Raw genomic sequence first — 26,467 nt, 5'->3', positions numbered from 1 at the left:
ACAAGACGAGCGACGGGAACAGACGAGAGGAGACGAGAGAAGACCTCGTTGGTCGGGGCGACGGGAGCCATAATTCTTTCGCGAATTCTGCTAGACACGGTCGAGCAAACCAGATTTTCCTTCTGGAAGCTTTTCCGCGGCCGATATTTCAGCGTCGTCTCCGTTTCCGGATTTTCGAGAGGAAATTAAAGCGAGGCGGTCGCGCTTCGTCGAATCGAAAGATCGTTATCGGGTCGTTGAAGCTCGATAGGGTCTGCTCGTCGAGGAACGCCGAAAGCCCGATTACCGGAGTCAATTAAAGACCATTAACCGAATCGGGGGTCGATAAATCGTTTCGGCCGCTGCAGAACGTGCCTCAACCAAATTTCGCTTTCGTCCGCCCACTCATTCTACATCTCAGCGCACACAATCGCGTGCATGCACGCAAACACAGCCGTGCACACGTGCACATACGCGCGGACACCTTGATAGGTTCTCGTTAAGTCGTGCACCTCGTAATACCGTGGATATTTGATTTTCTCCGAGGCAATTTCCACCTTATTTCGTGTCACTGTACGTGCATCGAACGTAGGGTGAGGTCTGAGCGAATTTCCGGGTTATCGCGCAAACTTACTCCCACCCGGCCGATTCTCAGGTCGAAACACTGCTGTCGAAAATTAACTCGGACGTCGACGCTGCGCGATTCGCTTCCCGAATCTATCGAAACGAAGATTGCGTCCCGACGACAGCGCCTATCCGCCGTACATACTTTTACAGCGATGGTTATCGGTGCCGCCTTTCGTGACCGAGGCAACTTCCCTCCGAAGGGAAACGAGCGGTGCCGATGGCGACGACTCGTCGCCGGGATGCCCCTTTTCCTTGCAAATTTTCGCGAAAACCTTTCCGTTCGGCATGCAATTGCCGCGAAACGTTCAATCAGGGTTTCAACAACGTTGCCCGGTGGCACCGAAACGAACTGACGACGCAAACGCAACGCTTCGCCTACCATCACTGTTTTAACGTCAAACCATCGACGATGAAATGGCCGGTTTGGTCATTTCTGTTCCATCATTATTAGAGATATCAACACTTTCACAGAATCTACTGTGATGTATACAATATCATATTTATATACTATGAATGATCGACTCCACACTTTTTGTTTCGAAGTTTCTCAAAATTTTGTTTTAATTTCTTGATCCAAGTATGCGTTCTGGTAAAAATGACAGGATCTAAACAAATGTGACCTCATCAACGATTACGTTCTCATCGTAATATATGTTAGTTATATTTATTGCTCGGTAGGTTTAGCATTAATATTCTGGGTATGGTATAATAAATTTGTTAACTGATATCTCGAATTTGAAAAATGTCTTTAGAAGTGTAATCGGAGACAGCATACTTAATATTAACCCTTTGGGGACGAGTGTCGGCATATAGCCGCCCAAGCGTTTTTACCGTTCCAGACGCGTGTCGGCATATAGCCGCCCAATTTTCGCGCTGCTGCTGCGTACGTCTGTCATTCTAAACGGTAAGATACACATGAGGATACTAGCCTAAGAAGTCTAGTTGCCTCTCAATGAAATTAGAGACTATTAGCAATGAAGTCTTATTTGAATAAAGCTTTAGTTTTTATAACGCAAACGTGCGAAATGAATATTTTCTTTACTGCGTGCTTCAATACCTGTCGTCCACAGCGACGCTCGCCCGTCGAGTGTCTCCGTCCCCAAAGAGTTAACCTCTCACGCACGACGCGCCACTATAGTGGCTTTCGCGGATGTTTCGTGCTTTACTCAATTGTATTATTAGTTATTAAAATAAACGATTAAAGTGAAAGTGTATATGTACAATATACTAAGAAAAGAATATACAATAAATAATACTCTATACATATAGCTATACCAAAGAAATATATATTAAGAAAAATAATTTAAAAAATAATTTAATTTAGTTACGATAAATTTCATTCGCGTAAAATCCAGTCATGCTTAAGAGGTTAAGAGCAATGTGACTAAGAACAAAATATTGATTATAAATAGATTTTGCAATAATGTTTTTTGTCTCTTTATAATATAAAAATCACAAAAAGCCTAAATAAATTGAACCTTATTATTTTCATAATGCAGCACATACAAATCACGTTTGATCGTCGATTCATTCAGTGTTAAAAGGAAGTATGCAGTATTTACGGAAAAAACAATTTTAATGTAACTCTCTCAGACAAACCTACGTCGAACATGATTTTGCGATCACTCCAGAGAGCGCTTATGGAAAGAATAAGAATGGTTCCCGGGGCTGCTATAGAAAGCTGTCGACGTCGATCGGTTAATCAGTCCCGATACCGAACTAGATTAGCGACGACAGGGTGGTAATCGGTGTGCAACAACCTATTTGGAGCGCGACGCGTGTCGCCGCGCCTCGCCAAGCCGCCAAGATATCCCAGAGCTATCGTAAATTCTGGCTGGCTTCTCCTGGAATCGGTCCCTCGAACTCCCCCGGATTTCGTACCGGTTCGGCAGAGTCATTAACGTTCGGTTCGTTTGCCAGGGAATCGCGGGCTCTCGAACTTTCGGAACTCGGGGCGATCCCGTTGCAGCGGGCTGCGGTTTTGCGCCCCCGAAAATATTTCCGCTCTATTTTCCGCAGCGAACCTGGGCAACTTCGAATCGCGATGGATTCTTTCCATCGGGCCGGCACACGGCCCTTTCCAGACCGTTCCCCTTTGGTTTCGCAGCGGCGATCGACGCGTTATCCCTCCACACGGAGCCGGATTCTCGTTGGACGATCGTCGCGCGAGTTTCTCGAACGGCAGCAGTCACAGAAAGATAACTGCGAACAGCCTCGACGCAGCGAATTCGTAACAGTCCCGGATTTCCAATGGAATTTTCTATTCGACTTGCCCGCGGAGAACGGTCGAGTGGGCTTCCACGAAGTTAAACCGATCGAACGTCGCTGCTTTGTTCTCAAAGAATGAAACATATAGGAACGCGCCGCAAACGTTTTAGCGCGGCATGGAGCCGGCCGGTATTTTTCGCTACCACGCCACGAGCAAATTTCGATTCTCCCTCGGTACGAGATTCGCGCGCGCCGGTTTTTACGTTCTTATCTCCGACGCAGTCGCTCGTCCATCGGGCGGTCACTCGTAAATCCAGCCAAGTTTCGGCTTCATTTTTACGGAGCCGCGTAAACGAGTCGGCCGTGAGATAAAAGGGGATAATATTCCGCGAGCAAGCGACCCAGCACCGCGCCGGCGAAACAAAATTCCCGCGATTGGTATGCCCGAATTCCAGCAAATGTAGGCCGTTCATTTCAACGCAACGACCGCGAGTTAACGTTCTATCGTCGCGCAAACAATGGGAACGCTTCCTGGATGGCCCTGGGAATAACGCGCGGACGGATGGAAATAAAGCTATCCGCGGATCCTTTTGCCTCAGCCCGGAGCGATTCCTCGGATACGAGGGATATCGGAACAATCGATGGCCTTTGCGATGCACCGCGTCATTCCCGGGTTGAGGGAGGGCTGTTTCGTCGTGTTTAACACTCGATTTACGAACGGCTCTTGTTTATCTATCCATTTCTACGGACACCCGGATACATAATTAATGCATGCAACATTAACGGACTTAATTAGCTTACACGTACTCGTTCTTTACGCAACAGCGTAAACACTCGCGGAACAGATCTGTTAGTATACCTATCGAGGCATTTTTATTTCGTATCTACTTCATGACTACTTTTACTTTTGTTATCGGAGAGATAAATTCATGAATAAAACAGGTTTATTGCAGTTAACCATGTAGTTAACCAACCTATCGATTTAACGAGATCCGTAGAAATCGGTACATAGATCTTAGAAGTTATCAATTTATAATATATTAGGTCTATTGAAAAATTAGGTACAAGGTTATTTATAGTCAAATAATGAAATTAAAATTATTAAAATAATTTAAGGTCAAATAACGTATAAGGTAATTTTATTTGCGACATATATTTCTCAAAAATTATATCCATAAATCGCCATCACGCTGGTAACAGGGCATAAGTTACGGTTATATTAAATTATTGTAATAACAGAATAAATATGAGGTGCGAACAAAATTTATTGTTTTCTTTCTTTTTAAGAACAGATAGAATTGTTCCTCTTCGAAATTTGAAATCTGACAAGTTATTTAAATTTCTTGCGATTTTTACGATGAAACAATTTTCCAACGAAACAAAATCGAATGAACTACTTATAAATGTATCAGTATAATTTCAATAATGGTAAATTCATAAATGTGGTAAAAGCACAGCATAACAACACTAGCATTAAATCTTACGTGCGTAGAAATTTTATCTAACCGCATCCTGTTCGAAACTATCGTGATTTTTAGCACCCTATCCGGAAGAATCGTTTTCCGAATCATAACCGCGGATTCTTCTGACGAAAGATCTTAGGAATTTACGGTCAACGTGAGGAAACTTGGTAAGCTTCGAATAAGGTCAGAAATCAGTCGAAAGTTCAGACGTCCGCATGTTATTTCTTTCACGATTAAAGCTTTTCTATTGTTAATACACTCCCGGCGGTTATTGTGTTCGCTTTGAATACCGAGCGGTTACTGTACACATTCGTTCGGTAGACTTTGCTAGAAATCCTGATTACGACTCCGACGGCTCATTTTAGACGGAAAGCAGGGAGTACCTCCTAAAGGGAAACTCGCTATTCCGGACTCGCTTCGGAGAACTTTTCTGGTAAGATATTTACAGACCATTTTATCGTATCGTTCGCTCCGTTAAAAAAAGTAAAGGTCATAAAACCACAGGGATATTTTAGCTCTGAATATACGAGATAGTCGCTTGGAACACTTGCTAATAATTCTCTCGGTGGATGTGTCAAAGCTCGATACCCCCCCCTTCCGTAAATCGGAAATTATTGCTCTGCGAAATTAACCGTATCTTTCGCGGTCCCAAGACGATTACAACTTCGCGAAGTTTATCCGGCGAGTTACCGAGGCGAACTGTATATCAAAGATGTCTCTGATCGGGACTAATAACGGAGCCCGGGTACCGGGAATATCCGCGAACGGGGACGCGACTAATTCGCACAATAGAATGCGCGCGAGATGTGGTAATTAAAAGGAAACGAGGATGCTGGGTAATGGGTCGCGTTAACGGCCGGGTCGCGTCGGGTCGGTCCGAGAAGGTGAAAAACTCGCGATTATCACCGTAACAGGAACGTGCCGCGCAGTTTAATCGTAGGAATAATAGACGCATCGGTGTTTGTAATTGTAACGCGGCCGAGCACGAGGGTCTTCTCGCGGCACTCGTTTCCGTGGTCCTTCCATAGTGCTCCCGCAGCCCCGTCGCCTTCGTCGACCTCGTCGACCTCGTCGCCCTAGCGATTCGATAATTGAGCCCGCAGCGAACGAGCCGGCGACGATTTATCGCGGCGGAACAGCGAGTTCACGCGAACCCGAGCAGCTGGAGTCGTCAACGGCGATCGCTCGTTTGCCAGTTAATTGAATATTCCGCTATAAATTCGACAGCTTCGACTCGACTCGATTCGGCGCGAGTCGAACGGGAGCGCGCACGTTCGATCGTACTCATTTCGACGGGCACCGGTCCGCGGAAAATGGAGATAATTGAATTATCAGCGATGCAGCGACGTTATCGGTGTTATCGCGTTCTATTCGGCCATAGTAGGACGCGTTACATCGCAACCGACACAATAACTATTAACTGCTGACCACCACTGATAAACGACGGCTTGCCCCGATGGAACACCGGATCACTTGGACGCGGTCCATTCAGCGGAACACTAGACGTTTCGTGACCACCAAACACCGGCCAGATAGCGCGTATAATTCAATTATAGTCGACTCTCTTACGACATGATATTCGGAATTCACTGGTACGATATCGACCTGCGTTACGAAGATGACAGTTTTTCACGAAGAGTGTTTCACGGATCTCTTACGAATACTAGACACGTTTTAGATATTCCAGAAAAATAATAATGGTTTATTGAAAAGAGCAGTGTTTTATCACGCGAAGATGCAGATAGTTATGAATAATATGATTTCTTGTTATTTATGATTTGTTTTCAACTTACATCCGTAATAAAGAATGTCTATCTCTACGTTTAACCCTTTGCGGACGAGAGGCGACAGTCGGTGTTTATATTAAGATAACTGTATATAAATTATACATATAATTGTATGTAAATTATATTTGTATTATATACAAAATCGGATAAATGTATAATATATAAATTATATAATTGCATATAATTTGTATTTGTATTATATACAAATTAATATAATTGTACAATATACACATTAATAAATTATATAATTGTATATAATTGCATATAAATTGTATTTGTATCATATACAAATTAAGATAATCGTATATAAATTATATAATTGTATGTAGTTGTATATAATCGCATATAAATGATATTTGTATTATATATAAATTAAAATAATTTGTATACAAGACACTCGACACATTTGAGAAAAAGTCGTTGACCGCAAAGAGTTAAGTATCGTAATATAAAGCACAATAAGGTAATGATCTTGTAAAACAAGAATTTCCTTCCAATTCTACAATACATATAACTTATTTCTTCCCTTCACTGTGCTGGCAATATATTCCATAAAATAAATGTGCTATTTCTCGCTGGAAATCATGGAATTTATCAATGTTGGCGTCAACTGGCAAAATAACGTGTTCATTTTTGCTGAAAACTGTACGGGTGTGATTTTCTTGGTAAGACAAACCGAGGTTGACATTACACATTATAAAAATATCACATACGAGAAAATTGTGACGGTCCTCGGGTAATTTCACAGTCTACCATGCTCTCCAAATAGCGCGATCTGTCATCTTGGACTGCCCTCGTGTAACAAGGAACACGCTTCCGTAATTTGCATTATTCCTGCGTTCCGCGTAACACGGTTTCGATACAATACGGAACGAATCAACCGTGTCACTGGAGAGTGTACTTGTTTCAAAAGTTCTCGCAACATTACCAGATGCCGCGGAGCCCCGGCTCGCAGTCTACGAATGCGGAATAATGGATCCGCAGAAGCTGAAGTGTAAAATGCACTCTTGGGTTGTGCCGTGTGCGCATTATCTTCCGCTCTGCTTGGAAAATGAGTCAAGGTAAAGCGCTAAATAGATCTGGAATTAGTAAAATTCCAGGTCCGTTCAGCGACTTGAGTCTAGCGGCGCTGTGTTACACGTATGGCTGCGTCGTATCCGAGGTATACGACTTATGGACGACGTTTTACAGGAAACCGAACGAGCATGATCGGGAAAGCGGTGCCCAAGGCGTGCGTGCAAATTTAATATCTGGTCGGTCCGTCGTGTCGGCAGTATATCGAAGGAAGTCGACTTCGACGATAACGAGCAATATACGACGACGGAGGAATCCGCTTAGCTACGCCGTGACCTGTAATGCTTTTTGGTATTTATCGTTCCCCGGATAATAGCGGATAATCGGCCGAAGGAACGTCCGTTCTGAAATAACTTCGTTATCGGGCAACGCTAATCTTTCTGCGAGATATTGATTACGTCGCGCGAGTTTAGGATCGCGATGCAAAATTTCGCTCTTGTCGCGATATACCCGGCTGGATTATTTCCGAAGATGCGCGTCAGCTCGTCGAAACTGGAATCTTTTCTTCTGACTCTTCTCGCAAGTTCTGTTCGCCAACTAGAAAATTATTACTCAATGTAAAAGTAAAGAACTTCAATGCCATTCAAGTTTCTTATGTTTTGCAACAGATCAAAAATGTACGAATTTATAAACATACAGAAATTCTACAAAATCTACAAAATACTTTGTTTCAATTCCAATTACAGACTGCGATAAAAAAGTTGAGAAAACGATAGCTTTTTATGTTTTTTCTCATTCCAAGTAATAATGAAATTAATAACATGTATTTTAGTCACTGTTACAGTAAATTAGCCTCTCTAAGATCTCCACATAATTGAAGTCGTTTAGTCTAGATTTAACAAAGTTAAAATACCGCCTTAAAAAATGTTCGCATGCGATTGTTATCCACTACGGTAGCTTTAAAAAGTTGAACCTAAATGGATCCGGGCCGTTAATGCAACACGCGCAACGGCAGTCGCCGACATCGAGCTGCTTCGTCGACGAAAGTTATCTGCCGATCCCAGCGATTTCCGGATTTTTCGAATTAGACCGAATGTACGGCACCGGGAAGCGAAGAAGTCTCGGTCCTCGGCGCAGAGCTTAACGCGATTCGTGGCTCGCGGTGATTAACGTCGCGACAGGCCGCCTCCGCACCACTCGAATGGCATTTTCCAATTTCCGAGTGCGCGCGCACAGCATTTGCCACCGGCGGCGACTGTAACCATATTTTCACCGACGTACAGTTGTCCCGAATTCCTCGGTATCGCGCTCGATAAAGTCTGGTTGTTCACGAGCCACCCACGATTCCGCCACCGATCGCTCCGGTCCCGAAGCCGCGACATGCAATCGTCGATGCGATTCGCTCTTGCACGAGAACGCAAGAACAATAGGGACGGAAGAGAAAAGGAACGGACGCACGATATACTTTTCGAACCAACACTCTCGCATTGCCACGGTAATGTTCGACGTGTATCGATCAACGCTCGTCGAACTACTGAACCGTCTTCGGACCGTATTGGTATTCGAAACGTTCTTTATCGACGAGCAGGGGGACAGAGGGTTGCAAATGCAATCCCCTCCACGAAATTAGCGTTGTTCGCCGAGTCTCGGCACGTTTCTTATATTACGTTACCTGTCAATTCTTATGCTAACCTTTGCATCGTAAACCTGAAAGTGTCGGCCCTTCTTTTTACGATGTTGCAGCTTGTAGCCTAGATTTGTTAGTGCTTTATTGTACGAACAAATTGATCGATTTATTTGTGTATTCTCGGATAAAAACCCTTCAGTATACATAGATTTCGAGTAGATGACGTCGATGCACTTAATCCGAACTGAAGATAACAGTGCCAAATTTCCGATTATTTGCAATTGTAGAGGACTATGAAGGTCTATTTCACAAATTACTTAGCCATCAGTTTCCAAATTGAATAAAGTTGTTCAATTCATTTATGTTATATATTTTTCTGTATCTCTCTATGCGTCCTTTGATATCATACACTGGTCTTAATTGACCGATTGCGCTCTACTTCTATTGCTCGCGCGACCCTCCAATCGTCCACCTGAAAAATAACCGTGCCGTGTCATTTTTTAACCTTTCAAAAAACCGCTGGAATTTAGGCGATACACCAAACGGTACGTTATCGCTTTCATGCCATCAAAAGCGTGGTTTAAAAACGAGCTTGGCTGGGACAGGGTTAACAAGTCAACCAACATATGATACTGTCCCGATTGTTCTGAATTTTCGAAGCGGAAACATGACGAACTTCTTTGATTCGAAACTGTCGATTGTTTCAATATCTGTGCCCTTGACGTTCACCATGCGTCTAAAGTTGTATCGTGTCTAAAGAAAGAACGCGGGATTTAGACACGATCATAGCAGATACAGTTTCCAATTGGTTTAACGTTTGGTCGTTGAACGAAGGATATCGGGTAACCAAGTCTCGCCACGGTCGACGAAAGCTGGTTCCCATTCGTCTCATTATTTCCAACCACTCGACGTTGGTTCGTGTCGGTGGCGCGTTCTCCCCCCCCGGTGGATGCAGTTTCTCGTCTTTCGTTTCAGTAATAAAGCTCTGGAATCTCTCGTTCCGCGAGAAGCACCGGCTCTTCTAATCCCCGGCTCAACGAACCTCGTAAGGGCTCGCGCGAAGAAGAGCCTGCGGACTGCTGTAGAAAACCCAAAGGGCGAGGCGAGGCCACGCTTCCGGATATTCTGCGATATTACTATCAGACTGCGGCACACTCTCTCCCTCTCCTTCAGACTGCGAATCGCGTCTCGAATCCGAATTCCTTCTCGGATTTCGATTCCGAACTTTGTGTAACTCTCGTTTCAAGCGACGCGTAGCCGCGCTCCGAAGTGCCATCGAATAATTTCGCGAAACTAACGAGCTCGTTCGGGTCGCCACGCTAACGAACGCCCGACGCGAACGAAACGATTACACGACCGAATCGAATTTTTCCCACGCTAGGATCGCGCTTAATAGTCGAACTTAAACGACAAGCAGTCGACTCCGCGCTATTCCAACTGCGAGTTTCTCTCGTGTCGTGCAAGTTTCTCGTTGGAAGTTCCCGATGATTGGAGATTCTAGCACCGCTCAGACCTCGGTCAGCAGAACACAGGCTCGCGCATATTCTTTATTCTGGTGAAACGTCCTCGTTCTACTGCAACGATACCGTGAAATCGGCGTGCGAACGCTCCAGGAGCAATTTCGAGGGATGGGGGGAGGGGGGGGGGCAGGGAGACATGCGACGGGATTTCTTTTTTCATCCGATGGACGACCTACTCTCATTTTCCGTTTTTTTTTTTTTTTTTTTTTTATTCCAATTCGTCTAAATAACGAGTTCGTCGAGCGAGCACCCGGCTCGAAAATAATCGAATCTCGCGCTTTGTCGAGCGTAAAAGGTAAACACGCGCAGCAAGCGCGCATAGCGATTCGGAATAATGAAAAACCGATCGTTCTCTTCACTTATTTTATTAAAACGTCGATAAACTTTTCCAATGCAGCATCGCCGGCTAATACGATCGCTGTGCTTTTTTTTCGGGAAACCGCAACGCTCGTATTCGCCGTAATATGTAATCCGTGCGTATCGAGGAATCGACCGGTCTCGATTTTTAGGAAATTTAGAATATTGCTCTCGTTCGCGTGGTTTGTTTATTTCATTTAATTTAGGGAAACCAATCCATTGCAAGTGTAATTATAAATATACCACAAGATGTATACGGCGACGGGGATGCGTAATACAAAAGTTTCAGATGTCTTCAGTTATGTTTGCATTTATAGACAGCATTGGCAGTATTAGCGTTTATTTTTTTAGCAATAAATTATATAAAATTCAATGTAGCCTTGGAGACGATTTTCTTTTTAACCACTTAGCTGCATCAAGCTGTTTTTATAAAATCAATTTTGCATGCGTTTTATCGATCACATTGGGTTCAGCTCCTTTTGACAAGCTATTCTAGAATTATTCCAAAATGTGCGATATTTATAAATATGTTTCAAAAGCAATTTGTAAGCAATGATTGTGACTTGTAAAATTACCATTTCCTTATGCCAAGGTCATGACGTGTATTGCTTGACGTTTCCTAGTACGGAAATTACCTTATTCCTTTATTTATTTTTCAATTTATTTTTCATTTTTTTCACACATCAACAAATTTGTCGGGAGGTGGGAGGAGGTCGTAAGCAAAATAACGGCGAATACATAATGGATTAATTAATTCTTATGACTATTAGCATCGTTTTGTAGAGCAGAAACAGCTCACACACTTTGTCAAATAGCAATAAATCGTTGTAAAATAAGAGAACAGTATAGTCGGTGTAGTCGGAACAGCGTAGTCACGTGGTTCTGATATGTGACAAAATAGTTGGATATCTTTCGTTTTTTGGCTATTTATTGATTGTTTCCCAAAAAGGTATAGTCTTTTGCGACTTGCGGGTGGTGACCTTCTCTAATCCAGTTTTGGCGGGGGAGAAAGGTATCCCCCTGGTCCGTTTGGTCGGGTAGCGGTACGCGGCCGGCGACGTTCATCAGCTAGGTTTGCTGTGAAAGTAATAAACGTGAAATATAATACACGTGATATTATACACGTAAATACACGTGAAAGTAATAAAAAGATAAATAAAGGAATAAGGTAATTTCTGTACTAACAAACGTCAAGGAATGTTTTTTCACCAAAACCTTGGCATCTGTAAGCGGTCAGCTCGAATTGCTATTACAGCTTCAAAAATAATAAAAAATTAAATGACTAAAAAAGACACGATTAGCACAGTTTTGTAGAGCAGAGACAGCTCTATCGAATAAATGCGACACACTTTCTTAAACAGCAACAAATCGTTGTAAAATAAGAGAAAATATAAAAACGCTACGAACTTATTCCCCAACCCAATATATCGTTGGCAGCTAAGAATAAAAAGAATAAAGTAATAAGTAAATTAATAATGTAACTGATAACGCCAAATAATATTTAACGCCGATGTGTCCAAGGAGAAACACGTATCGTCTTGGTGTGTCTATAACTTAAAATCGTGAAGAAATGACTGGACAAAGGTGTGGTTTCTTTCTCGAAATACATGGAGCGTGCGAATCTGTCGCCCGATGTTCCTTCATCACCGGATCGATGGTACTTGCAGGCGTGCGGAGAGTTTCCAGCATACGTCCAATTTCGATAACGTGAAAATTGCGCGGGAGGAGAAAAAGGGAAGAGGAAAAAGCACGGCCACGGAAGACTCGGAGCAATTAACTGGTCCGGGTATTAGATCGTTTTTCGATAACGAATCAAGGTCACGCGATAAAAAGGCTGCGTGGCTATCGGTGCATCGAACGACGGTCGCGATCACAGCAATAAAGCATCGGCAGCATCGGTATCCGGTTTGTTCAAAGAGTCGGCCGCAATGCAGGCCGCCACGGTGCACCGTCACATTGGTGCACCGTCACGTTGGTGCACCGTCACAGCGCATAGTGCATCGGTACCGCGGCGTTTCATCGATAAATTTAATTTATTCGAAGCTGCCGGAACACGAGAGCCACCGATCGATACGGCCGATCTTTTGTCAGCGGAATATCCCAACCGGCAACAAAAGTTTCTACGTCCTCGGTGGACGCGCGCATTATCCTTGATCGCATTGTGTCGTATCTTCCTTGATCTAAGCTCGATAGACGGCGCGGATAAGCCGATGGCTCGCTCTCTTTCATTTGTAAACCGAATCGAGACGGCCGGGCTACCTTCTTCTCTCCTCTGTTTATCTCGTTCTGTATCCCCTACCCTCTCTCACCGTCTCCCTCTTTCTCCCCCCGTTATCGAAAGCGTTTGTCCTGTGAAACTTGCCACATCCGCGCGATTCGCAAGCGGAAGAAGCTCAAGAGAAACTGCGCGCGACAGCTCCGACTTCCGTTGCCCCACATCCGGGCCCGTAAAAACGTCAACTAAATTAAGCGACCGCTTCGGAAGTCTGCAGAATTTTCACCACCTATTCTCGAATACGCGGAGTTACGTAAAAACCGTCGTAAGTCATCCGAGATTGTTTGAGAAACCCTTGAACGAGGGAATGAAATATCTGCTGCGAAGAGATTTTGCCGCATATTAGCGGTCTTTTTCTGGCGACCATCAGCGGCTAACCCAAATTCACCAGTTAAAAAGTGTGTACTTCGTTAGGAGCCGTTGAAAAATAACCGTTCGAGGTTCTGCAGTTTGTCTTACTTTTTCGCGTTTGTTTTATGCTGTTTACGGTCGCGGAGCCGGCTTCCCGCTGAAACTTATGGCGGTACGTTCGTTAGATGCTACTTGAAATGTCCATGCAAAAGATACCTGCGAGAATGCTCCGCAAGAATTTCAATTGCAACGATATATTAAATCTGCCGAGAAGTTCTGCCAGTTTATCGAACTCGAGTTTTCATGCTTAAAGCTATTGTTCTACTTTCTTCCGCCGCGAAAACGATCGTCCCGCGCGCCGTGCCAGCGTGATAAAATGTTAGGCGTAGTTTTCGCTGCGCATAGTTTCGAAAACCGGCCGGAACATTGCTTGGGCGGAAAGTTGAATTTTGCAAATCCGTTTTGAAATTCCGCTCGAGAGAAAGGCAAGCGGAAAGTACATGAAATAGAGAAGCGTGGAAATCACTTTGACGAGGCGCAGCTTTGATCTGATCGACGAGTCAATCTCTTAACGTGTATTCTAGGATCGTCCGACGGAAACAAGATTGCCGAATGGAATTGGCCCGCGGGACGAGTCTCGGCGGATATTACACCCCATAAACGACGGATCGTTGCGTTCATGTGGCCACCGGCGAAACGAAGGCACCGCATGCTACAGAGCAGCTGTGTTTCCACCCTCTTCCCCCGCCACGTCTCGTTCCCACTTTCTCTCTCGCTCCCGTGTCTCTTCGAGCACAATACACGCGACAAACGCGTTACGACCGGCCACACGTTCACCTAATAATTAGTGACATGAGCCAGTTGTGCAACGCGACGGCGGAACCGCTCGCAACAGCGAAGAATTTTCGCAGCGGTCGCGGAAAGTTTCGCGGTGACCACACGACTCCGGTTCCCGAGAGAGTTTCTCATGGTGAACCTCTTTTGGCTCGTAATTGGTACGAGGCCAAGTAGGTTTAATTGCCCCCTCACACGCCCCTCCGTTCTCCTCCCGCAGAGCGCTCTTTAATTGTTTCTTTCGACTATCTTTTTTCCACTTTACCTCGACGAGTTTCCAGCCCCGTGGATCGGTTTCCAAGCGAGTTTCGTTAATGCGCGAGCTTTCCTCTCTCGCTTAATCCTGTTTGCAACTTTTTCGATCAGCCGTAGTCTTTTTTCGTGCCAGCCATCGCTGCGGATAAACGACGCGAAGGCTCCAATGAAAATAAGGAAAATCGAGGGAAGCTGTGCGTTAGACTTTGAGCGAGATAGATGATACCAACTTCGACTTTTCATATTTCGCGAAAGTTTTCCTTTCGGGTACCATTCTTCCGGGTCCCCTCCTCGTGCCTCGTACAACCGCGAGCCTCCTTGCTGGAATTACCGCGGCGCGTTTTAAGCGGTTACCCTCTTAACCGAAATGAAACGAAGCGAAATGTTGCGCGAGGCGGAACGAAGCCGAGTGGAAACTGTGCAAACCGGCAGAGGAACGAGACGAGACAAAACCCGTAACGGAACGGAACTAAGCAAGCCGGAGTCCGAAAATTTCAGCGTTCCACTGAGCCTCTAGAAATAGCAGGAATCCATCGATCCGGCAGTATTTTCTGGCACTCATAAATTATTCGGCGACATTAGCCAACGCTCGGATAAAACCGACCACCATGGACGCGGAAAACTCTTAACCAGTTAGCTGTGGTGTGCGCCTACTTATACACTTACCGACAAAAGTTAAGAAACAACGTAATCGTTCGGTAATTTTCTTATGTTCTCTCTCTTGTAAGACACGTAGTTTGGAACTAAAAATAACATAATGAGATTACATTTTATACATCAATAAATAATGATTTTTTTCGAACATGCTTACACAAGTACCACAATTAAATTAAATCGAAGAAATAAGACTAAAGCTGCGTGATAAAAGTTAAGAAACATACATTGCGTGAGTTATATAATAACTTTTAATAAAAACAGCGATGTGTAGATGTCTGTAATTTTCATAACAATCTAATAAGACTGTTGCATAACGATAAAAGCTAAAGATTTGGTATCACTCAAAAATTTGGCTCAGATTGCTTTTTCGTAAAATAACGCGATAAGCAATGGTATTCATTATTTCTTTTATTTGTATTAATGGACCAGAGCTGATACGTAAGAAATAACCTCGCGCCATTACATTACCGCCATCAAATTTGATCGCCAGTTTTAGGGATTTATATTTAAATATAAAATCCGCAGTCTATTTATACATATCACAAACGTAAACGTATACAGTAACAATATTAATTTTTTTTCTGTGATTCTCGAGTATTTTAACGCAGTTTACGCTGTGTACTCGCGAATTAAATGATTAGTTTGCGTTATATTCTGTGACCTAAAGGGTCGTTCAGCCCGTTTAATTAATGCTATGATAAAAAAAAAGAAAAAGAAAAAATACGAACTGGTGATTGCTTCCAGCGTAAAAAAATTCGAAAATACCGGTCGAGTGAACACTTTTGGTTGAATACTGGAGCGGCGAATTTTCGAGAAAATCTATACTCGTCCCAGGAACCATCCCCATCGTACGAATTTCGTCCCCGACCTCCCACCCATTCCACTTTCCGCTCCATGCCCGAATACCAGCGCCTTTTACTCGACTCTAAGCGTTTCCGTTCGTTTCTGTTTCAGTTACCGAGAAGGAGATCCGACAATGGTGAGTCCGAAGGAACGAAACCCGGCCCAGTGCGGACCGAGCAGTTTGATCGAGCTTTCTCTCTCCCCTTTCTACGAAAACAAAAGCGACCGTGGAATCTGAATCGAGCCGCGGTTATCGCCGATTGAACTCGTCAATTTTTAAATCAATTTCGAAACTCGCTCCAGATGTTCTCGATAGATGAATAACTCGCGATGATTAATTAATCGCGACCCTTTCTGTTATTGATTCCATTCCCTCGCGAATTGACAAGAGAATCATCCTTCGTCCCGAGCGTTCTGACAAGCGAAAATTTTCTGTTCATTGTACTCCAACGAAATCAAGTTCGATAACGCGTTCAACGACTGTTTGTTTAGGCACAAAGGATTCCTGAAAGACTGTCCCGATGGTCAGCTAACGGAACAGGTATGATATTATATTGTATCCAGCAAGGCGCGCTAATTGAACGGAAATCGATGCGCATGATTTCAGGGTTTCATAAAGATCTACAAGCAGTTCTTTCCGCAAGGTGATCCCTCGAAGTTCGCAACGCTCGTGTTTAGGGTCTTCGACGAGAACAGCGTAAGTTTTTCGTCGGTGACACTGTCCAACATTTGTTTTAACTGCGCCGTTATCTTTGGTTCACGAAAATAATCGCAAATAGACATTTAAATTGAGATTTTTGAGGTTTAATCTATAAAGATTAAATTTATTATATTCGGAATAGTTAAATATTCGACTAGCTCTTGCGGCCCCGTTTTAATTAAATGTACTTGCTGGTCACCGAACAGTACAGAATAATTGAATTTTATTGGATATTCAATTATCGATGTAGATCGGTCCGAGACGAAGGCTGTCGGGCTCGAAGCGTTCGAAACCGTCAGTTTTGTTCGGCGCTCCGTCCTGATCGATCGATTTCTCTCGGCGATACAACTTTGTCTAGTATACTTTCGTGATCCCATCGAATTCGCGACACGCGATCCGCTTCCCGTTCGCTTGCAGCGAGCGTATCACGTCGCCGTGTTTCATCGTCGACCCGCGAGAACTTTTCTTCCCCAACTTCGAATCGTGAAAGCATTTCAATTTTCGCAAAATTTTAAGAAACACTTCCAGCCAGAATTTATGGACAAAGCTGACGAGTACGCGGCCTCCGGTACCAAAAAATAATTCCTGCGAAGCAGCCATTTGTATTTGTTTTCCATAAATTACGAATTTCGTGCATTCATTTTAACGCTTTAACAGCCGAAAAAGTTTCGTAAAACTAGATTATTTCGTTCAATAATAATAAAATAAAAGTTCTGTCACATCAATTTGTCAGTATCACTACTTTTTGCGAATTCCAATAATCATTAGTTAGATGCGATAGAGTGGATTAAAAATTAATATTCGAATCTGAATAGATAATTCTGTAGTCTAATTATGGGTTAAATGGCAAAGTGTTTAAGGCTGTTTTAGTTCTTCTCATTCTTCCAGTACAAAAGAAATTTCCTGCGAGCAGTAATAAGTATTTGTTTCCCATAAATTACGAATTTCGTGCATTCATTTTAACGCTTTAACAGCCGAAAAAGTTTCGTAAATCCAGATTATTTCGTTCAGTAATAATAAAATTGAAAAGTTGTCACATCAATTTGTCAACATTACTACTTCTCGCGAATTCCAATAATCATTAGGTAGATGCGATGGGCTAGAGTAAAAATTAAATTTCAAATGTGAATAGATAATTCTGTAATTTAATTATGGGTGAAATAGCAAAGTGTTAAAGGCTATTTTAGTGCTTGTCGGTCTACTCTGTGTATAGATGCTTTTTGTGTACCTATTTCCTATATTAACTCGTATAGATAATCGTGTTTGAATATTTCTGCACGAAGAGGTTTCCTCGCCCGTTGAATAAATAAATGGATAAATTTATAGAGGCGATTGTTCGAAGTACTGAAATTTAGTGACCATGTACACATTTCGGAGCCCTGTGGCTCTCGTTCCTTGGATCCATGGCCGACTACGTTCTCGCATAAAGATCCGCAGCCCGCCGATAAAGGACGGTCTAACCGCGGCTAGTTTGCATTTTACTGCTCCGAAAGTGGAATTCGTTGCCATCAGGACGAAAATAAAACCGCCGGGGTGTTCGATGATACAGTTTCTCAGCCCTCGACCGATTCGTGCCGCTCGTATTTCGCGTGTGCGTCCGAAAGAGAAAGCATGTTGCATCATCGCGGTATTATTACCCGGCTCTTTTTTCCATTTTCGTTGATCCACTCGTGCCTCGGGGTTATCAACTCGGAGCGGACGTCGGCTCGGCGTCTGCGCGTTTAATGGCCCGCTCGAAACGTTACGTGTCCTCGGCGAACGATATTTCACGATGGTTCGCCCTCGGAATTCGCCTCTCGGGGTAAACATTTTTCGCGAATCCTTTACAAATGGCTGCTTCGTCCCCCGTCCGCGAACAATCGATTCCCGCGATGATCCTTCGTCACCGATCGAGACGACAACGCGCGGCTGGACCCGGACCTTTCTCTTGCAGGACGGCACGATAGAATTCGAGGAATTCATAAGAGCGCTCTCGGTGACGTCGCGGGGAAACTTGGACGAGAAACTACACTGTAAGTCTAACAACCTACTCCTATCGCTGGATACTGCGTGTAACCCTTGACACGTCAAGCGCGAAGATTGTTTTGTCTTTCTTTTCGGTTCGCCTAAGTTACAACATTCTGAGAAACCTGCGAGTACAGTAAATTCTCTTTAATTATCCCTCAGAGGATAATTAGAGGGGAGATACGATTATACGTTTTTGTTTACAAGCTGGGGAACAATTGGTGAGAATTTACTGTATCGTATTTTAACGATAATTGTAAAAACTTTTTCCTTAAAACAATTAACATTTGAGTACATTCTGTTATGGTCGCCAAATTATTTAAAATATATTTATGTAGATAAGAATAATCTTTTTAATTTTATATTGTCAGTCACCGATGATCGACGCAGGCTGAATAGTAGAGTAAATGTCCCAATTATCGTGTTCCTGGATTAAAAACGTAAAAAGAAAGAAAAGTTTTATATATAATAAAAAATGTAGATCATCAATTTAGATATAAAGCTTTTGTTCTTCTATACGTTATTAATCCGAGGGCACGATAATTAGTACATCTACCTTATAGCGTCAGTCACCGGTGACTGATATGACGCTTAACGTGTTAACTAGTCCTTGCATTATCTGAAATAAATCAATATTAATTATGTCTCTAAATAAATTACTTAAAATAGTTATTTCTTGCTTTCATTTGAAACAAAATTTACTCAAGTCTGGTTAGGCATACATATGTGCCCATAATTATGAAAGTGGTCTAAGTCAAAATTTAAAGAAATTATATAAACATAACTTGTAAACGGCGCGTATCCCTCTTTCACGCGTTTCTGAACTAAATAATAAGCACCACCACTGGACCAGTATCGGAAGAAAAACATAAAGATATTATGTGTTTACTACCATACATTCCTCCAATTTTTCAGGAACATTTTAAAAAAACTTAAAAACTCGAAATGATAAAAATGCTTTACTTTTCGAAAATCATTAATAAATGTGCATGAATCATTTCATTAAAGTTATTGTTTCAAATAAAGCTCGTAGTTCTTTATTGCTTTAAGTCAAATACATTTATATTATATTTTAAGTATAATACATTTAGTTAATTTTGAAAATGGTCTAAGTCAACTCAAACTTTAAAAACAACATTTTCGTATGAAATTCACACAAAATTTCATATTTATAATAAATTTCCATTATTCAAGACTAATAAAATTCTAAATAAAAAGATCGCATAATGTAAAAATATATTTTAATTTATGCAAATGTAATTCATTAAATATCTCGAAACAAGGAATATATGACTTAGACCACTTTCATAATTATGGGCACATATCCTCCACTTGAATTTGTCCTGAAACAAGCAAAGATATTCATCGTTCCCATCTGCGGATGGAAAGATATGATCGCTAGTATAACTCTAGTTAAGGGTTGACATTGTGTTTGAATTCTGCAGACATAAATTACATTCAATGTGCTCGACGTTTCATTGCAAGGAAAAGTTTTATTACGCTTTGTAGACGAATTTAAGAAACTCGGAGTCTATGAGAAACGGTTCACTCGAGATCGGATTTTTGGTGGCTTTCAGGGGCGTTTCGGCTCTACGACGTGGACAACGATGGATTCATCACAAGGGCCGAAATGTACAATATCGTTGAAGCGATATACGAGATGGTGGTGAGTACACATCTCTTCTTTGACGCCCGTATCCCTCGATTCTCTCGTTATCGTCGCTCGGCTCTCGCTCGAAACCCGTAGCAGCTCGTTCCGGAGAACTCTCAGTCTTTCTGGATTGGCTGTAAAAACACGTCGACGAGACGCGATTAACCTTAAACGGGCACTATCCGACCAGCCACCGTTGACAACGACTCACTGAGTCGCATTCAAAGATTGTCTTGTTAACCCAGCCGAATCGGGGACCGTAAAAGTGCCGCGATACCGGAGTAATCCACTCGTCGACGCAAAAACCAGAGAGTTGAGATTCGTTTCTATTTATTCTCGACGGCGTGCATAGCTAACGCTTAGTTAACCCTGGACAGAAAGCAACAGTGAGTCCGCGACTTCCGAATAAAGCAACGGTTATGATTCGGACCTACTTTTTCTCAACGCGGGAATTATCGCGCTGTTTGTCAGGGCGCGAAGCATTACCGAATCTTCGTTTCAGTAATTTCTTAATGTATTCAACGATTTTCATGCAAATAACGAAACACATGTTAACTTCGTCGCATTGCGTCGCAACGATCACACAGCCTCGATTGTTTTCTATCGATACGAAGAAGGTTGACATTTCCGGCGTATATTTAGTGATAACTACATTGCGGATTTTTATGTAAAATAAAGATTGTCTGCAGTAATTGGAAGAAATAGAAAGAAATAGACCGTTACTTCTTTTTTGAACGATATCAATGAGCTGAAAATAATACAATATTACACATTTTCAACTACTTTAAATTATTATACCGTTTCATATAAAATCTACTCACTTCTTTCATGGATTCATAAAATCCGCTTCCTAGCGATAATTTTTGGATTAAATTTGTCAGGAAAAACGATAACATTATACGCATCATTTGTTATGGATAAAATCTGTGTCGGTAATTTTCATAAAGGGGAGGATTAAATGCATTATCCAATAAAGTACAGGAATCGCAATTAAACTGACCGTCGCGATTAAGTACAGCAGTGCTTAAATAAAAGTGGTACTTATATTAAAAAAATTGTTTCGATATACGCCCGACGGGACATTAAAATGACATATTCTCGGGTACACTTTTTACATAATGCAAATACCGTGCGAGTTTCGCGACAGTATTAGCAGCCATCAGCTATCGGCTCTTACCACGAAGTCACGCGAGAATAATGATTATTTATGTCGGCGGAGTTTCGGTGGAAGTGTATTCTGCCGCAGACTGTTACGGTCGTTATCGCGGCGCACGCAGCGCTAGGGGTGCTACAAGCCACTCGGAAAATCATGGACGTTTCCCCTTGTCCACTTATTTCGCAGAGACAACGGCACGCTCGCGGTCCATTCATATTCGTTAACGCGCTTGGCCGAACGCCAAGTTGTTTGCGCGGCTCCCCGTCATTTAAAACCAATAAAATATCATGTGCGTGGGCGGTGCGCGCGCGCGCGCGCGCCCGCGTTCTGACGGGATCGTTGCGGAATTTACGGGCGTAGAAGAACCTCGTTTTTCTTACCGGAGGATTACGCGGCGCGTATTACCTTTTGGGCCGGCCAGATAACGCGACCGACCCCGACGTTCGCTCTGCCGCTTGTCCTCGATTCGACCTGGTCCCGCGAAAAATAAGTCCAGATATGCACTCGTCCGAGGATGAGTTACTACACCTTCATTTACCCGCGCCGTGTCACCGAGAAATTGGACCTCGTCGACTGCGGAACAGATGCGCCGAATGCGATGACTCTGGGCCCTGTGGACGACCTAAACCCTTTGCGCTTGAGGATATTTTCCCTTTAGGATTCAATGACATTTCTTCTAATTCAGAGTATGCTAGTATACTAGCGTAACTTTTGGATAGAAGCAGAGTTATTCAAATTATTCAAATAAATAGATTGTTGCTCGAATGATTCACCATTCGTGACAAAATCGTACTATCTATTTATTTGAATAATTTTCCTTATTATCTAATTAATTCTTTATTCTCTATTTAATTTCTAGTTCTTTATTATCCATTTAATTTTCTTAATTATCTATATAATATGAATAAATTAATCTATTTATTTGAATAATTATTTGTGCTCTATTGGAATAAACTACTTTAATAAAGATTGCAATAGTGTCTCGAATAACAATGCGAACAACTATTGATTTTGGTTTTATGTAATTTCGTAAATTTGCACGAATACATTCCATTACACCGATGCTGCATTCAGAACTACTCTAAAGATGATACAAGCTGGATACATTCAAATGTAGATGTAATATTCAAATGATGCACTACTGCCACTACTGCCATGCTTCAAATCGTAACAATTCAATAAAAACCAAACAGATTTAGTAACGTGAGAATTACATTCTATTTTATTCGTGCCTTGGAATCCTCATTCGAGTGCAAGGTATATGCAAAAATAAATCTATATTCGTTCACGATCGCAGAACGCGGCGATTCGACGTGGCTCGTGGCGATGCGTTCGCTAGTAGAAGCAACGGTAACACGTAGGTGCGACGCTTTGAAAGGGCGAGAATAACGAGTGGAAATTAAAGGCAAACCGCCGTCGCGTCTATTCTCGGCGGTATTAAATTCGCGAAAGTAGGTCGTGAACTTGGATGCGCGATATTAAATGAAAAGCGAAGGGGGGAAGGAGCGGTGCAGCGTGCCGGAGTTTTTTGGAAACGGGAAAATGGAGTTGTCGCCGCGACATTAACTGTGCAAACTCTGCGACTTAGTCTGGCGAAGTTACGGTCCGAGCGTACTTTATACTTTCGTTAAAGAGAACGCGTTAATACCTCTGCGTCCCGATACGTTCGCAGCGCACGCCGCGGCAAGGCGCATCGAAACCGGGACACCGGCCACAAAGGCAGACTTTTATTCAATGATTTCTCGCGGCAAGCGTGCAGCACCGTGGCATAATTTCTGTTTTAAACGAGATAGAACACGGCCGAGGCAGCGGCCCCGTATCACCGCCGGAGTTTTATCGTTGTATGGCAACGCAGGCGGGTATAGCTCTGCGGATTTTTCCTTTTTCGAGCCCCGCGAAACGCGAGATCCCAGATACGTTGCCTCGTGGATACGCGCACACCGTCGCGAGATCGTTTAATACGAGCCACGTGGAGGGAAATGGGCTCGCCGCAACGCCCCGCTATTTTTCTTTAACCGTGGCGATGGCCGTACAACGAATTTATGCGCTGCATGCACGTGCACTGAAACGGTCGCGGAAAAACAAGACTTCAATCGAGATTTATTTCGTCGGTGTACACATAGTACACTGCCCGAAATCTCCATAAAACCGGCAAATTTTCTGACGAATCCTTCGTACGATCCCGTACCGACGTAAATCTAGTAGTTTGAACATTTTCGGGAAGCGTGCCACTTTTTAGCCCGTTCGCAGTCCACCGCAATTACGGTAATTCTTCATCCGTGATAATTGTTCCCGCAGGAAATGTAACTACATCTACAAGCTGTTTCTAGTAATCTATGAACCCGAGGATTTTCATGAAACTACAATTTCGCGTTTCACATGCGACTTTTTATTGCAGGTTCGGATAAAGCCCGCGGCGACAGTGTCGTGTGAAAGTAAATATTACGAATAAATAAATACATATCGACAGATTTCGAGCACGTTATCGAATCAAGCGGGTAATAAATCTTCTCTGTGAAGTCGCGCTAGAAAAAGTCCGTGACAAGTTTTCGGTGTGCCCGGTATGCAGTACGGATCGATAGAGTTTTAATGTTCACGACTCATTTCATCCGGCGAAATACAACAGGTTCTTTCCCGTTGATTTGCTTCGCGTTCTCGTGCCGCTCGAGGCGAATATCAGGGGCCGACATCGCAACGATAATTGGCCGTGATTCCAGTCTTAGCAGCGTTAAACCACCGATGAATGCTAAACGTCAAAAGAGAGCCCATGCTCGAACCGATCTGCGTGCGCGATTCCTTTCGAGCTTATCATCTCGACACGAAAAACTCCGATTAACCGGCTCCGCGGCTCGATTAAGTTTGAAAAACGGACAGACCCTTCCGGTAGGTCTAACACGTACACTCCAATCATCACTTGTTTAACCCTCGAACACTCCCTTTGACAAATACACGGCCGATGCTCGTGACCGTTAATCCTTTTAAAAATTAATTGCTCGATCGATCTTCGGACAATACTTGGCACATTTTCCTTTGAAAGGGATTATTGGATTGGCAATACGTAATCGTAATGAAGTTATTGTCCGAGAGCTGAAACAATTGAACGTTCTCGGAACCGTCTCTAATACATTGATCGTCGCGCCAGTAACCTTTGACATTTTATAAGATCAATTTATCTTGTTCGACATTTGAAATTACTTTTCAGCTAATCTAATATATCTTGCTAATTTCGTTGGAATCTGTGATACGTGAAAATGTTGAAAAAGTAATTGTTGCTACAAAACTTGACTTCTCGATTTACATTTCATTAAATAATTTACTTGATGGGTTTTATGGTATTTCTGAGGTTGTTGACGTGCCAATATTAATCAAATTAACCTTCATCATTCCAAGAATTTTACAAAGCGCTGGAACGCTGGCTTAAGCTGACAGCATTACTGTCGACATTACTGTCAATCTGAGCGATAAGGGTTAAAATTGAGAAGATCAGTTAGACATCAGTTACTTTCCCAATATTGTTACGTTTCTTTGCATCCCAATAAAATTGAAAGATACGATAGATAACCGTAGAAATTATTTTTCAAATTCGAACAAATTAATTTCGGCAGCATAACCTTAACAGCTGAAGCTTTAAAATAAGAATAGAAAAGTATCGAATGTGTCGATGATTGATCTCAAGACCTAACTATAACCCTGGTTTTATTTTCGGGTTTCCAAAGTCAATGGGTGCTAAAAATTCATTGAGTGAAGACCTTCCTTTCATGGCGTGTAATAAAGCCATTTTTCTACCAGAAAGTACCAGAGTACATTTCACTTTAAATCCATTTCCAATAGGAATTGCGGGGTATCTAGATGCAGAAAGTACCCGAGGAACACAGTGGGTTCAATTTTAAAGCTCCCCGTTCTAGACACAACAAAATGAATCTTGATTCCGATCCCCTGACAGAAAACAGACGCGGGCACCAGCATCCAAGGGTTAAGTAATCTCTTGGATTTTCCGAGACTCTATTTCGATGGAGGGTGAATCCGCACAATGCTGCAGTTCGCTCAAAGAGAGAAAGAGAGAGAGAGGGAGAGAGAGAGGGGGAGGGACAGGGAGAGGAAGCAGGGTTCTAAAAAGACTTTGAAAAGGGATGCTGGAAGCCAAAAAAGGAAACAGTCTGCGGTGTTTCTATAGCGCGGAGTCCGAGCGATGCTATGTGGGACGAGCAGACAGGACAGACTGTTAGGGGGTATTCTAGTGTGACCAACGTTTTTTCTAGCTTTCTTTGAGATTATTCCGCGAAGATGCTGCCACAGCTTTTGCAATAAAATTGACAGAGTTTATTTGTACAAGTTTCAAACTTTTTCGACTGGAAAGAAGTGAAATTTGTAGCATGGAGCTTCGGGACATAGTACAACTTATGAGACATTGTACCGTAGTACCCAAAATTACGGTCAATTTATTTATCTGAAGCGAACTGACATGTAAGATTTGTAATACGAGTTCGGACATAGCATACTAAAACGAAGAAATCGAGGAAAAATTTACACAAGTACACTGAACGTGCACCTACATTTTGAGGTGAATTCGTCGAGTAGATTTTGAGATATCATGGGTGTTATATTGAAAAACATAGTTTCGAAGAAAATGCGTTTAATGTTTGGAATACCGATGCTCCATGAATAACATATTCGCGCTATGCTATGTTGACTTTAAGAATTCAGACTCCGAGATACTGTAGGCGTATTTGTGAAACTATTAGGTTGGTGCATATGAAATATCGAATTTTCAAGCGAGTATATAAAACTGCATATCTTTTTTCAAAAGCTATTGATTTAATCAAAATGTACCCCAATAATTTCAATACACTTTTCCCGACGCGAGTTTAATTCATAGATATCTGTGTTCAAGAAATTCCGATTTTTCGGATCAATAAACTGTAGTATGGAAATTTTTTTAGACTGTCTCCATTTAGAAACTGTTTAGCCCATAAAAACTACGTATACGTCGTATAAAAATATTGTGAAATTAAATGAAGTAAAATATAAAATTTTATAAAATATAGAAGATTTATTTCAGATTTTCAGTGGCAGTGGCTTCGAGCGCAAAGGGTTAATAGTCTCTAACGTCCGAGAGGTAGTGGGGAAGTTACGAAAATGCGGTAAAATGCAAACGCGTG

At 42.6% G+C, this 26,467-nt stretch overlaps 1 protein-coding gene across 3 annotated transcripts in view; it reads left to right on the top strand.

The window, feature by feature from the left end:
- LOC144472099 (frequenin-2) overlaps window positions 1-26,467 on the top strand; it is a 68,510-nt gene that overhangs the window by 27,844 nt on the left and 14,199 nt on the right. For all 3 annotated transcript variants that reach the window (XR_013494380.1, XM_078184812.1, XM_078184813.1), the window contains exons 3-7: window positions 15,909-15,933; window positions 16,290-16,338; window positions 16,405-16,494; window positions 18,431-18,509; window positions 20,079-20,167. Coding sequence is in view for 2 of the 3 variants with exons in the window: in XM_078184812.1 (XP_078040938.1) it covers window positions 15,909-15,933; window positions 16,290-16,338; window positions 16,405-16,494; window positions 18,431-18,509; window positions 20,079-20,167 (332 nt within the window). In the remaining variant the exon portion in view is untranslated. The remainder of the gene's footprint in view (window positions 1-15,908; window positions 15,934-16,289; window positions 16,339-16,404; window positions 16,495-18,430; window positions 18,510-20,078; window positions 20,168-26,467) is intronic.

Source organism: Augochlora pura, chromosome 7 (assembly GCF_028453695.1).
Source record: "Augochlora pura isolate Apur16 chromosome 7, APUR_v2.2.1, whole genome shotgun sequence".
NCBI classification, from domain to species: domain Eukaryota; kingdom Metazoa; phylum Arthropoda; class Insecta; order Hymenoptera; family Halictidae; genus Augochlora; species Augochlora pura.
This window is presented reverse-complemented; position numbering and strand designations above follow the sequence as displayed.